Raw genomic sequence first — 14,733 nt, forward strand, 5'->3', positions numbered from 1 at the left:
CACATCCCCCGCGCGCTCGTCCTGTTGCGTCACTACGGTTTGCAGTTTCATTCAATTCAACTCAATAAATTATGATTTTTTTTTCTATTTTTGTGTGAAAATCTTAATGCGGTTCACAGAATACATCTACATACCAAGTTTCAAACACTATAGTTCTTATAGTTTAAGGAAAAAAGTGGCTGTGACATACGGACGGACAGACAGACAAACATGACGAATCCATAATGGTCATTTTTGAATTTTGGCTACGGAACCTTAAAAAGCGATTACAAGACGATACCACAGCTGTGAAAACGTCGAAAACATTGAGGTTGACAGTTAACCTTAATTTTAAAACAATGTACGCACACTAACACAAAGTGACATACAAATCGTGAGTAGGTATAAGACAAAACTTGTCACGCACATTAAAGTCATAAACCTGGCCTGTTTTCATCGGTTGTCTAACAGCAAGAGTGGGCCTCTTGCTGTTCTAGACGTATATATATTATTTAAGATACAAGAGTTTAAACAGGCCATGTAAACAATATCAAACGAACGGAGTTTCTAGGTGCAAAAGTTATAAATCTTTTTCAGCAAGAAGGTTTATTTACAAATATTGTTTTATTGTTTGTTCGAGCAAATGATCTACCTGCAGCCAATATGATCAGAGGATCATCTAGGCGCAAGCCTACCCAATAGGAGGCTTCTTTGCACAGGATGCCGGCTAGATTATGGGTACCACAACGGACCCTATTACCTCCGTGAAACAGTAATGTGTAAACATTAGTGTGTTTCGTACTGAAGGGCGCCGTAGTTAGTGATATTACTGGGCAAATGAAACTTAACATCTTATCTTAAAGAATAATTGAGAGCAAAATTTAAAGAAATTTTGCAACAAGATCCCAGAAAATGTTCAAAACAAATGTATTATGTTATTCAAAAGAATTGTTAAAAAACGTTTGTGTGCTAATGTTTACTATAATATAAATGACCTTCTTAATGATACCGCAGATTGGGAATGGAGCGACCGCCCTCAGCATATTAAATAATATGTTTAATTGTACAATATTACTTTGTGAACATATTTTTTTCATGAAAAAAAAAGCCCGCTGAGTCTAATGCGCCCATTCTTCTCAGGTCTGAGGCATTCGTTTTGGAATGGGTGGTAGTTTTTGACTTTCAATATGTGATGTCGCATCCTATTTTGAATAAACATATTTGAATTCGAATGTCTCAAGGAGACGAGTGCAATTGTAGTGCCTCTCAGAATTTTTGGGTTTTTCACGAATCATGACCGGCACTGCAATGTATTGGGCAGGGCGTGTCAATTACCATCAGATGAACGTTCTGCTCGTCTCGTCCCTTATTGTCATAAAAAGCCTAATGCATTACGGTTCACGTGCCAGCTATGGAGAATATCACCAAGTCCGTCCAATCACTTAAAGACTTATACTGTTTATTAATAAACGCAATGTAAAGTTAGTCCAAGTTTAAAATATCTTCTCCCTGTCATGTAGTTCTGTAGTCACAAAGGTAAGAATAATGACATTATGTTTAAACTTGGAATAACTTTATTCTACGTTTATTAATAACACAGTGTGTGTGTATATCTCATATACATAGAAGAAATACTCTAATTTTTGTTGAAAATCAAATGAAAATAAAATCAAAAATCGTGCGTCGATGTGAGTGTAATGTAGTGACATCACAGCCTTCAGCGATGCCGCGGCTGGTCTGTAGCGCCTTGCTAAACAACATAATTAGAAACTATACGTCGTATGCAAAATATTTCTTTTACCTTTTTATTTTTAATGGAGCTATATTGTAGTTAAGTAAAAAAAACATACCGACGAAGTGAGAACCTCCTCCTTTTTTGAAGTCGGTTAAAAATCAAAACTTGATGATATTCTTCATTGGATGATAACGCCGCTGTTTTGCGGTAACAATATAACAAGGTTGGCAAAACAGCCCCGGTTTCTTTAAACGACTGTCTCTGTTGGAAGTCGTTTGATTTTGACAAACTCGACGAATACGGTTGGTTTGTTGTAAGCGGGCATATCGCAACCCGTGCAAATATATACAATATATAACTCGGTTCGAGTAATCGCGATTGTGTAAAAGTGCTGCAGCTATCCGACTGTCATAATCTGCGGGGGTCGTAAAACCCCACGCGATTACAATGAAAAAGAGAAAAAAAAAACCAGTTTGTGAAGTTTCAAAATTTTTCGGATGAAGCAAAAGAGTGTTGTTACAAGTTTCGGAGTATCTGCGCTGAATACACGGATCTGTGTGGGTGAGAGACATTTTCTTGTTCGGGAATCTTCATCGGATGGTTACCACCCGCAGAATATGACAGGCGTTAGGCCCGGCTCACATCTAGCCGCGTCGCGTTTCTCGGTCGTGTGGCGCGCCCTTCGTGTGTAGGCGGTTGGCGCGCACGTTCAGATGTGGCCGGCGCCTTTACGGCCCGATTACTGCATTTTCGAGTGTTCTGTTAACAGCGTAATACGAAATAATATCGCTAATTTGACATACGGTAACATGGGCGACAGTACCAATTTTTCCGGAGTTACAATTGTGTAATATAATAATGGATTTCCCTGTCTGCGGCGGTGATCAATCACCACGTGAAAATGGCGTCTTCCGAAGACTAATATAAAAATTGTTTGATAAAAATGTTTTTTTTCTATATACACTTTCCCATTTTTTTTATTACTATAATTTTAAACAGTAAATAAATGCTTGAATGCAATATGAAGTAATTTGTCTTAAAAAAACAGCAATGATGTTCAGGTGAACTAAGATATATTTTCGTGTTATTATTTCGTATTACGTACTTACTAGACAGTATTCAAAACCCTAAACCTAACTTATCCGATCAAGATTCTTTTATTATTATTATTATTATTAATTTTATATTCCTATGACCCAGGCTAAATAATAGAATAGATCGTGTTTCATACTAACTCTGGTCACGACACAGAAATAATTTCGGTCAAAGACCTTAGTGCTGCTACTACGGTAAAGCGCGTCGCTCACTAGACGAGAAAACCGCATGGTTGCCATTTTTCTAAAGTCGAAGCGCTGTTGCTTCGCTGTTTAAATTATTTCATAAATATATTAATTACACTAATATGTAACTCTATAGATAAAATATGAAATGTGTTGTGTGTGCGTTTTTGTCGCACTTAATCGCTTTACTTCTCCTTTAGTAGTTACGTAAAAAGTATTATAAAAAGTTACTTACTGCATTGTGGCATAAAATAAATTGAATATAGTAAAAGCTTTGTAAATCTGAGAAATTCGTTTCGTACCATCGCCGTTTTTCCTTATGTGTATTATACCACCACACATTGTTCGAACCTGTAATAGCCATATTTTTTTTTATTGAGACACAATATGTCAATGTCAAACTTCAAATTTCTGAAAGTATTTTTGCTTTGTCGCTAGACTACATCTGTTTTTAATAATCCATTGTAGATTTTCAAGAGATTTTCTATGACTTCTATTTTTTTTTTTATTTTACTTGTTTTCTGGTGAGCTATTCTATTCTATTTTGCTCAAAGAAATAAAATGTATATAAGGTTATGCATAGCTTACTAAATAATTTTTTGGTGGATTGACCTTAAAGTAATCACTATTGTAAATAATAACAAATGATTTATTTAAAAAAAAAAGTCCGAATATAGTTTGTAGTTATAGGCTTATAAGTAGCAATCTTAAAACTTTACACCGTTAATAATACCTGTTTGTTATTTACACTGGGTCTAGGATACTCTCAATTATATTTTTATTTTAATGTCTATTTATTTTTTATACAGAAATCGGAATCCACAATCGAGGCTGAGAAGAAACAGCCGACACCGCCGCCAGACCAATGGCCCGATATCCTCGGCATACCGTACAAAAAAGACTCGAAATCGCAAAAGAAAACCGACAAAACCGACACGGAAAACCAGGTTTCACCGAAACAGCTGCGCTCCTCGAAGAAGGAGACGCCCGCAGCGGAGGGCAGTGCAAGCAAGCCAACGCAAGTTTCGCCGTCGAAGAAGTCCAAGCAGGAGTTCAAATCGCCCGAGCCGACTGAGAGCAAAGGCAAAAAGAAGGCTGATAAGCGAAAACGGAAGTCGGAGAAAGAATAGTGTTTGCTTAACGTGTTCCGTAAGCGGGGGCAAAGTCGGGATTCAAACTAAATTACGTTTCTGTAGACAATTGTGTGAATCTCGTACTGTTTTGTGTGTGAACATTTCGGAACAGTTATTATACGCAGCATTTATAGTCCCCCGTATGTTTTATGGCGTGATTGATACGCGTCGATCTGAGCTTATGAAGCCCTAGTGATACACTATCCAGTAGCGGACTACACTGGTTAGCTGTTATAAGATTGTTTTACACTGATTTTATATTGGACTCTATACACGTTTGTATATGTTACGGCAGTATTGACACCAATGTTCACTGGTTATCAAACACAGAAGTGATATTGTAATAATGCAATTACAGAAGCTAATTTTGTTAGCTGGAAAAATGGTTTGGTGCAGTTATTCAATAATAGTACTATATGCAACTGTTGTGTAATATGGGGTATTAAAACACGAATGTGGGTTTTATAATTATAAACAACTTACAATTGTAGCACATGAGTGTTTTAATACTTACTTATCAACTGTTGCCTACAAGACTATCTACACCCATAATATGAATCCTCTATATAAGATTCTGAAACAGTTAGCTTACTGCTAACATTATAAAAGCCAGTCCTACTAACCATTACATCACCCAAACGAGTGTTGTAATGTTGTACTGAAATTCACTACAACACTCGTTTGGATGATGTAATGGTTATTAGAACATTGGGTTTTTTAAAGTTGGCAATAAGCTAACTGTTTTTAAATCTTTAATAGAGGATTTAAAGCATGTGTGGTAGATAAAATGGCTACACGCGGTGATACTGCAGTTATCCAATAGCCTATATGATCGTTTTATTGCCGTCATACAAAAACAAGCTTGAGTGGCTATCAATAAAGCAATAAAATCATAATTCCTTTGATTTATTCGCTCGTCAACAAAAATAAATAAATAAACTTCCATGATTAGCCAGCAAAGCGATGCTATTGTTGTAATTCAGTAGAACTTTCTGGATATCGCTATAGATGGTTTTGTTGCCATAATTTACATTTACATAGCCAAATAAAACAATAATATTGTTATTATTCGAAATCGGATATTACTGGTTACACAACGTAATAATAAACTGAATAATAATATTTTAATCCCAGTTTTTCAGTAACGAAACTGTATTTATTCGTTATTCGATAAGATCGTTTTATTTGAACGATCCGATAACGAACTTACAAAGTTACTAAGGCCCATCGTAGTATGGCTTCATCAACGAACTTTCTAACTATCGTACGAAATCTTGCCTCGGCCTGATTATAAATTGATGTTTTACCAACAAGACGGCGTTTCGCGTACATCTATTGTGTACGGTGCACAATTTTGACGAGCTCAATTGTGTAGATATAATAAAAGCTATTTATGGATTAGCTTGAGTAGTGTACTCAACTAATTTGTCGATGTAGTTATAAGCTTTGTAAATATGAATATAGGGTTTGTTGTGATTGTCTGTTTTTTTTATTTTGTTTTCGAATAGGTAGTAGTAGGATAGTACTTGGAATCCATTTTTTCTAACTTATTGATATATAACAATGTATTTGGAGTTTGAGCAATGTTTGCCAAAATACCGATATGAAAACTTTTTTCATATATACTTGGTATTGTATATAAAAAATCTCTGGATACAGATAAGAAAATGATTTTATGTTAGAACCATTGACGTGCAATCAACAACTAGTCTAACTAATTTCCTATTAAAAGGTCAGTTGTACAGATTACATTAAAACATTCATTCAAATCATAATACGTTATTGGTGGCAGTAATGTTCAAAGTTTATTTGTATACGCTCGGACGCGAAAACGAGACAAGAATATTTTGTTTTCGCAATTGAAATGTAATTTTATTATTAAAATGATTAAAAACATCAAGTTAGTTACATAATCTTGTTAATATAAAAGGAGCGCTTACCTGAAATACGACACTGCATCCTTTTTAAGTTTGGATATGCTGTTATTTGAACAGTTTTCCACTGAACACTGTTATTGCGTGGCTTTCCATTCAAAGCGCGGTCGACACACAACAAATTGCTTCAGATTATTTTTGAGCGCGATTCTTAGTCTAGCTCTTTATTGTCAATGGTTAGAATACATAACTGAGTAATTTATCAGAAGCTTGTATATTTATTGGTAGCAACTGAGGTCATTAACCTTAGATTTTAGATCTTATCTAGTCTTGCTTGACTTGTGTCTGCGTTGTAATATTTTATAAATGAAAACTTAAAGTTTTGAATCGAAATTATTCTCGTGACGTGAAAAATATCTTTGTATCGAGAAAGTAATGTTAGTAAATTAATTATTGGAAGGCTTCAATCCTTTATTTTGATTAAAATTATTAAAATGAAACGGAGATGTTTGCATTTTAGTTGATATTGATGTCACAAAATTAAGGCAAAACTTTTCTTTAACATATCATGTTACTAACTTCACTTACTTAGACTATAGGTAAAATTAAAAAAGATGGCTAACCCTGTGATTTTTTAGATATGATTCCAAAGTTTTCGAGATTGGATTACAACCAGTATACCAGAATTTGTTAGGTATGATCCCGACTTATCTAGGTTGGATTATGTCCGGTATCCCGGTATTAAGTAACTTCTTATGCCATGCTGTTGTTGAACAGTCAAAGTGAAGTTACTGTGTAATTTATGTACTATTTTATGTTACTAAACCATTATTTATCTTGTATGTAGATTCGTTTGCAATTTTTTTTTAATATTAATTGATTGATGAAATATATTTTATTGGTCGATTGTTAAGATTACAAGTTTAATAACTCGGTTGTTCGTATACATATTAATAATTTATATTTTATTATTGAAACTTAAATACAATCGGGATTTTTATTAGTTTAGTGATTACAGATGCTGTTAAATAATCTGTTCAAATTGGAGGAGACCGTCACAAAATTGCAGCTCTTTAATAAAATGTCTGAATCTACTCTAAATCTAAAAAGAACTGTCATGACTGACATTGCTGCTTATTCAATATTTTACAGTTGTTATTTTTTTAATGAAACGAATAATCAATTATTTACTTAGTTATCTGTTTCATTAAAATTATTCAACTGTTCAAATTAAAAGTTAAAAGCAAACATAGTTGTGTGACAAGTGACAGGTGGATGGAAAATTTTTTGACATCACATGCCAAAACCCTAAAATGTTAGAACACAATGGCGCCGAGCCCACTGCGCGCGGTCTTACGGTCGGAGTTCAGAGTTCTGGGTTTCTCAGTCAAACTTGCGTACACTGCTAGCGGTCTGGTCTAGTTTGTAGTTCAGTTTCAGTAGGTAATCTTTGCCACTGGTTAGGTAACGCGACACATGCCCTTTTAAAAATTAAATATCCGGACAACCGAGCCTTGCTCGTATTTTTAAGAATGAATAAAACATGAAAAAAAAAAAGAACTAGTAGGACATCTGGATTCGAACCGGGGTCTTCTGTTTTCTGGATCACCCAAATTAAAAATCCGTTGTGTGACATAATTTGGGGATGAACGGCTGATGGATGGGCCCATTTTCTCGTTTGAGAAATGCCTTTTCTTCGAATCTAATATTACTGAGAACATTAGGTACAGTTTTAACAAATGAATTTGTAGTTTTTATAATTGATGTTATGTACACTACTATATTGCAAGTAAAAAAATATTCAGGTGGTATTTATTGAATATAGCATTAGAAAAATGATTTGACCTGACAAATTGGCAACCAAAATAAGTACCTCGTGTCATTCTTGAAAGAAAGTGCGCTGGCTTTTACAGTTTTTTTTTTACTTCTGAGATCGACTTAAAGCCCTCTTTAACGTGGAAATGTGCGAATTGTCAAAAGATATCACGACTTTTGCCCTGTGTGAGCGAGATGGAGACAGGGACGCGTGTAGGTCAGTGAACGAAGTTGTCTGCTTCGCGACCGAGGTTGTGAGTGCCACTTGCGAAACATATTGTATAATTCGCTTGTATGTACAAATTGTAGATTACTTTAGTTTTATTTGCTTCCATGCAGTATGTAATTGAAGGTGTGACCAGGCGATTAGTCCGTAACTGTTACAGATATCAAAAAAACTTTAAACTGATATCGAAAGTAATTTACCTAGTCAGTAAAATGACATCAATAACTTTCTAAAAATCAAAAGAGAAGTATCCAAAATTTTGACATAAACATACATTTAGTATGAGATTAGTAGAATGGAATCTCATAACATGGATGTCACTTTGAACATCTACTTTGAATACAAAATTTAGTAATTTTATTAGTGTGTTAGGGATAATAAGCATTTTTCTTTAATATCAGTGCAACTAAAATAACCTTTTAAACTAAGGAATACGTTTCTACTCATGTACTCGTATTACTAAATGTATGGGTGTTTAATGTCAAAATTTTGGATACTTCTCGTTTTGATTTTTATAAAGTTATTGATGTCATTTTACTGATTACATAACGTACGTTCGATATCAGTTTAAGGTTTTGTGATATCTGTTATAGTAATGTCGCCTGGTCACACTCAATGATTACACCCTGTACATGAATATGTAAACTTTGTATAGTTTAGAGAGGCTTATTTTGTCTCCATGCTTATCCACTTAACTAAGTTCCTTACCTTGGTCGTTTCGTTATGGGAAAGTTTCGAGTGCCTTCTTAAAAACCGGCAAGGTCTTGTAACCTGACCTGTTTTTGCTAGAATCACGAGCAGCGGTGATCCACCTATCGTGAGTTAACATGCAAATGCTTGTTTTCCCTCCTTTAATTGCGGGCAACATATCGATGTATTTAAAAAGGAAACGAATTATTAATACTATTTCTGTGCCGAAACACTTGTATATAATAATATATGGTTATAGGAGTAGTGGTAAGTGTTACATTAAGAAATATTATTGATATTATTAAGACCGTTTCAGTCCAGCTGTAAATAAATTTTGCAAAATCTATAATAGTTGTCGCCAAAGTCACAAAACGGGGGAATAGTATTGTCGATACTTCGTGCTCTTTCGCACTCTCCGGCCATATTGACTGACGGGTAGAATATGTGAATATCAAACCCGTTACGTAAGACATACTAATTTCTGAGCAAAGTCTAGTGCGGTATAACGTTTGATTTAAATGTTATTGTAATTTGAAACAGTCGATGCGTTAATGTATAGTTCAGTGACGTCACCCTGTCTTATATATTTCGCCATCGTCACAGCCGCAAAACAACCAATAAGAGCGAAGAAATATAGCTATATATATATATTGCTACTGTCTGTTGTCGATTCGAACCCGGGACCTCTAGCTTAGTAGGTAGGATCGCTAACCACTCGGTAATAAATAATAATTAAGTATCAGAAATAAAATCAACCCAATGAATTATAAAATTTGATGTAAATTTTTTGTTCAGAAAAATGAAAAGAATTATTATATATGAATGTAGTTTAAATTTTTAGAATATGTAAGGTACTTCCCTTCCATATGGCATAGCCGTGGGATGCTCTGTATAGCTGTTAGAAATCTACTGCATTTTTAGGTCTATGTTTCGGTTGATGATTTGATTGGTTGGTTTGGATTTGTTCGCTGTCAGTCACAATACTGTTGAGTCATGATTTATAAATTATATTCTATATGTATAATTCCAGTATCATTGGTTTTAATGATATCATGAAATTGTGTAAATAATAAAATAAAAGAGTATGGAACTAGATTACTGGAGTGTCTGATTTACTATAATAATATATTCGTAATATTTTTAATTGGTGTTATTTTAAAAACAAACCTAGTGATAGTATTGATGTAATACCGCAAAAAAAAATATAGATCTATTGAATTCAAACCAATAAAAAAATAAGTCGTAATTATACAAAAATGACAACCCTAGTTACTAATGTCATCCTTCTCGTGCAGTCGTCTATAGAGTAGGAAAGATAGCGTAGGGCTGTCTCATTTATTAAAATATTACGTGTTTTATTCATTTTAAAGTACTTAGAAGTATGAAATGTAAATATCTATATAAGAATAAGTTTGTGTCTAAGTTAAGATATTGTATTTTTTAATTCCTTTTTGAGTGTTACTACAATTAAAGATTTAAGATATTATGTAATGTAATGTTCTATTATTTTTTAACCCGTATCATTTAGTGCACATACTTTTAGTCAGTGTTGGTTTGATAACTGTTGGATACAGTAAGTATTTTAACAAAAATTTCAAACCGATAAAAAAATTAACTATAAAAGTATAAATAAATTGCTATAATTCATATAAACAATATGTTATATTTTTAAAGTGATAAAACCCTCACTTCTAGGATTAATACACAAATAAAATTTGAAAAACAAAATTTTATGAACGATACGGGATTCAAACCCACGACCTCCGGCGTTCCGTGCTGGTGCTCTAACCAACTGAGCTAACCGTTCGAGTACCGCCTCATTATAAAATTCTGTTTGCTTTGTTCAACTCTCAGGTTGTAACTTCATCTACAACAACTTCATCTCAAGTCAATTTCCTAATAAGCAAATATTGGGGTTGAGCAGGTTATCAACTGTAAAGTAGATCCTGTAGACGAAGCCACAACCTGAGAGTTGAACAAAGCAAACAGAATTTTATAACGAGGCGGTACTCGTGTATAATTCATATATATTTTGTATCGCGATTTTGTTCTCTGGATTTCAGCGTAATATATATGTTATATTTATACGTGTGTCTATAATTTCCGTATAAGTTTCTTGTGGCAAGGTCTACAGCCTGTTGGCGATTCTTGAGTGCTGGCTTAGATCTGTAGTCTGCAGCTACCATGAGATAATAGCTGTTACCACAAGCCCCACGAATTAATACATATGAACATGAAATAATTTATATTTTTTTTATTTTAAAAATTCTTCTTTCACTAATTATAATAATAATAATTTATAGGCTGGCATTTGTGAAAAAAACAGTAGCGAACAAAATGCAAATAGAGACTAACTGTCTCTATTTGCAGCAACAGACGCACACTAAAACAATTGCGTATTGCGAGTGTAAGACGTAGCTGTCATGGACGCTACAGTAATAATGCTGGCCTGTTGTCATGCTTTGTCTGACAGCAAAAGGCTCATTCTAGACGTATAAATTATCCAAGTGTTTATATTTTAAAGATCGACATCATATGTGCCTTCTAAAAAAGCACGGACACCTTTCTAGAAGGCCGGCAACGCTCCTGTGATTCCTCTGGTGTTGCAATAGAATGTGGGTGATCAATTAACTTCGGGTAATCCGTGCGCTCGTTTTTCCTCTTCCATAAAAAAAAACGTCCTCTGGCTTATATAATTAAAGTGGTTTTTGATTTTGAGTAGGTATGTGTTCGGATTGAAGCCAGTGAGACTCTTATCAAGTCACCGCAGCCAACATTCTCTTACAACATCAGAGTGCCGACATTTAAGAAAGGTGAACGCGCTTTTTTTAAGATAACCATGTCGTTTCGTCCCGGAAACACCGCACAAGTAAGCTTATTCCATAGCTTGTACGTGGAAGAAAGTTCCTTGAAAAGTGGTTTTCATTCTTTGGAACACCGCTACACATCCAGATGGTGGGGATGATATTGTAATTTGTGGCGTCTCGTGCGAAGGTGGAATTCCGTGGCAGGAATTAGGGCAAACAGCTCTTCGGAACACTTCCCGTGATAAATGCGGTAGAAGACACACAATAAAGTGACGTCTCTACGCAACGCCAAGTGATCCAGCCGTTCACAGAGCACTGAGTCTCCGACAATTCGAGCTGCTCTGCGTTGCACGCGGTCAAATGGATCTAGCTGATACTGGGGTGCGCTGGACCAGAGGTGACAGCAATACTCCATATATGGCCGAAACTGCGCTTTGTAGAGCGCTAGAATGTGGGCCGGCTTGAAGTATTGCCGTGCTCTATTGATGACGCCCAGCTTTTGCGAAGCCAATTTGGCTTTGTCCTCCAGATGGCCACGGAATTGGCAATCGCTCGAGATTTCGAAACCCAGTATTCCGATACCAGGCGAGGCTTAAAGGGAAATGTTGTCGAAGATAGGTGGTACGATAAATGGGGTTTTTTTAGTGGTAAACGCGCAAACTTGAGTCTTCTGGGGGTTAAATTGAACAAGGTTTAATTTACCCCATTCCGCGATATTGTCGAAGGAGGACTCGATAGAAGACACAAGTTTCTCCCGGCACTGGTCGACTTAGTAGACCGCTAGAATGTGGGCCGGCTTGAAGTATTTCCATGCTCTATTGATGTGTAATGGTTTGTGTGTTAGAAGGGCGTATCACTTACCATCAAGTGACGTCTTATTAATCATTAAAAAAAACTTATTTTTTTCCTGTACACGCATGCATACTGAGGAATAATTGATTTAAGCAGGCACGACGAGTCGCCTCCGATGTAAAGGTAAAGTGCTTCTATTGACTTAAATTAATTACAAAATAATTAATAAAAATAAAACGCCTTTCATTTTTTACAACAATAGAATAGTTAGAACTTAATTCTAGTACCACTAGTGGTTTTTATGTACTGTATGATCGTGACAACTCATAAAGCCCATTTTTTCGTGACCCTGCAGCTAGAGGTCCCGGGTTCGCATACCGGTACATACCTACATTTATATGATGAATGTGGATGTTTGTTTCCTAGTCCTAGATGTTTATATGTGTTTATGCGTTTAACTTCATCGTACCATCGAGTCTATTTTCTTGAATTAGCAGTTCAAAAAATATTACACGATCATTTAGGCGTCAGGACCTTTGTACCAGATGGATTCCCCATACTGTAACCGACGACCAGAAACACCTTCGCATGGACTGATGTCGCCAAATGTTAGATAAGTTCAACGGCGGTGACTCAAATGCTGTATTTGACGTCGTCACAGGTGATGAAAGCTGGATATATTGATACGAACCCAAAACCAAAAGACAATCAACTCAGTGGGTGTTTCCTTTCAAGGATCGGCCAACTAAGGTAAAGAAAGGATGAAGTCAAGGAAAAAAGATGATTGCCTCATTCCTTTGGTCGGATAGGTCATTTCGCGACAGTTGTGCTAGAAGAAGGAAGGTGAAGGTGAATGGTTACTGCAGACTGTTGAATAATTGACTATAGCAGGTGTCGAGATAATGAGTCATCCGCCATACAGTCCTGACCTGGCGCCCTGCGACTTTTATTTATTCCAAAGAACTAAAGATAAAATTCGAGGTATTCGCTTTACGAGCCCTGAAGATGCGACGAGAGCGTACGAAAATGGCATAGAAGAGACCCCTAAGGAAGAATGAGCCCACTGCTTTTCTCAGTGGTTCCATGGAATAAGACGATGTGTAGAGAGGAACGGAGATAACTTCGAAAAACAACAAAAGTATTGGCAACTTTCTACATTAAGCCGTTTTTCATTTTCTAAACATTTTCAGTGTTACCTAGGTATTCACTGCCTCCTACTTTGTTGATAGTTAACGATTACTAAGAAAGCTATTGAGAATGGAAATTCAATAGAATATAATGATAATAACATAACATATCGCAAACAACACATGGTAATCGTCGTGAAGCTATCTCATCGGGGTTTTACCTTGGGGACAAGATGTGATAAGAAAATCCCAGCCTATTTTGTAGGTGTGTCTATACAATTTTAGTTGGCCTGCGCAGAACCACACAAGAACCATGCATTATTATCTTCTATATTTTAATCTACTATACTATTGTAAGCCTTCTTTGTCAAAGAAGCTTTAATATATTCCTTGTATATTGTACTCCAGTATCAAGACCGTGGCCAATTGAAGTTCGTAACTTGTGGCTACCTCTTTGGTATGATGATGATCAGATGAACAGGTGTCTTTCCAAAAAAAAAAAGACGGGATTATACAATAATAACCATAACTATTGCGTCATCAACAATTACAATATCATCACCACCATCTGGATGTGTGGCGTTCCTCCACAGTGCGGTTTTCAAGGATCTTTCTTCCAGGTTTAACCAAGCCGTGAAATTAGCTTCCATGTGCGGTGTTTTCAGGACTATGATTATTAAAACCGCGTACACCTTTCTAAATGGCCGGCAACGCTCCTGTGATTCCTCTGGTGTTGCAAAAGAACATGTGCGGCGGTGATCACTTAACATGAAGTTACCCGTACGCTTGTTTGTCCTCCTCTTTCAGAAAAAAAATATGATATATAATTAAGCTGGACTGTTATAAATTGGTGGATTAATAAAATACAACTATAACACTTAGCGCACTAATATATCTTATAATAGATTTATAGAAGTTATTTACTATTTATTTTAATTATGTATACCATTGTACTGTGCTTCCCCGGGGCATAAAATTAATAGGTAAGTCCCAGTGTCATTAGAGGCGACTAAGGGCATTTACGAGTGGAAGGCTCCTTTGCACAGTATGCCGGGTAGAATATAGGTACCACAACGGCCTTTTTCTGCCATGAAGCAGTAATGTTTAAGCATTATTGTGTTTCGGTCTGAGGGGCGCCGTAGCTAGTGAAACAACTGGGCAAATGAGACTTAACATTTTATGTCTCAAAGTGACGAACGCAGTTGTAGCGCTGCTAAATTTATTTTTCAAGAATCCTGTGCGGCACTGCATGGTAATGGGCAGGACGTATCAATT

The 14,733-nt window shown here is 35.8% G+C and overlaps 1 protein-coding gene across 3 annotated transcripts in view; it reads left to right on the plus strand.

Moving 5' to 3' along the window:
* Nucleotides 1-14,733, plus strand: part of LOC126973344 (transcription elongation regulator 1-like) — a 68,966-nt gene that overhangs the window by 41,705 nt on the left and 12,528 nt on the right. The window contains exon 19 of one of the 3 annotated variants that reach the window (XM_050820572.1): nucleotides 3,804-10,223. The exons of the other annotated variants lie outside the window; for them this stretch is intronic. Coding sequence (XP_050676529.1) covers nucleotides 3,804-4,124 — 321 coding nt within the window. The 3' untranslated portion in view covers nucleotides 4,125-10,223. Of the gene's footprint in view, nucleotides 1-3,803; nucleotides 10,224-14,733 lie in introns of those variants that run through there. 3 annotated transcript variants of the gene reach the window in all.

The sequence above is a fragment of the Leptidea sinapis genome, chromosome 29, assembly GCF_905404315.1.
Source record: "Leptidea sinapis chromosome 29, ilLepSina1.1, whole genome shotgun sequence".
NCBI lineage: Eukaryota > Metazoa > Arthropoda > Insecta > Lepidoptera > Pieridae > Leptidea > Leptidea sinapis.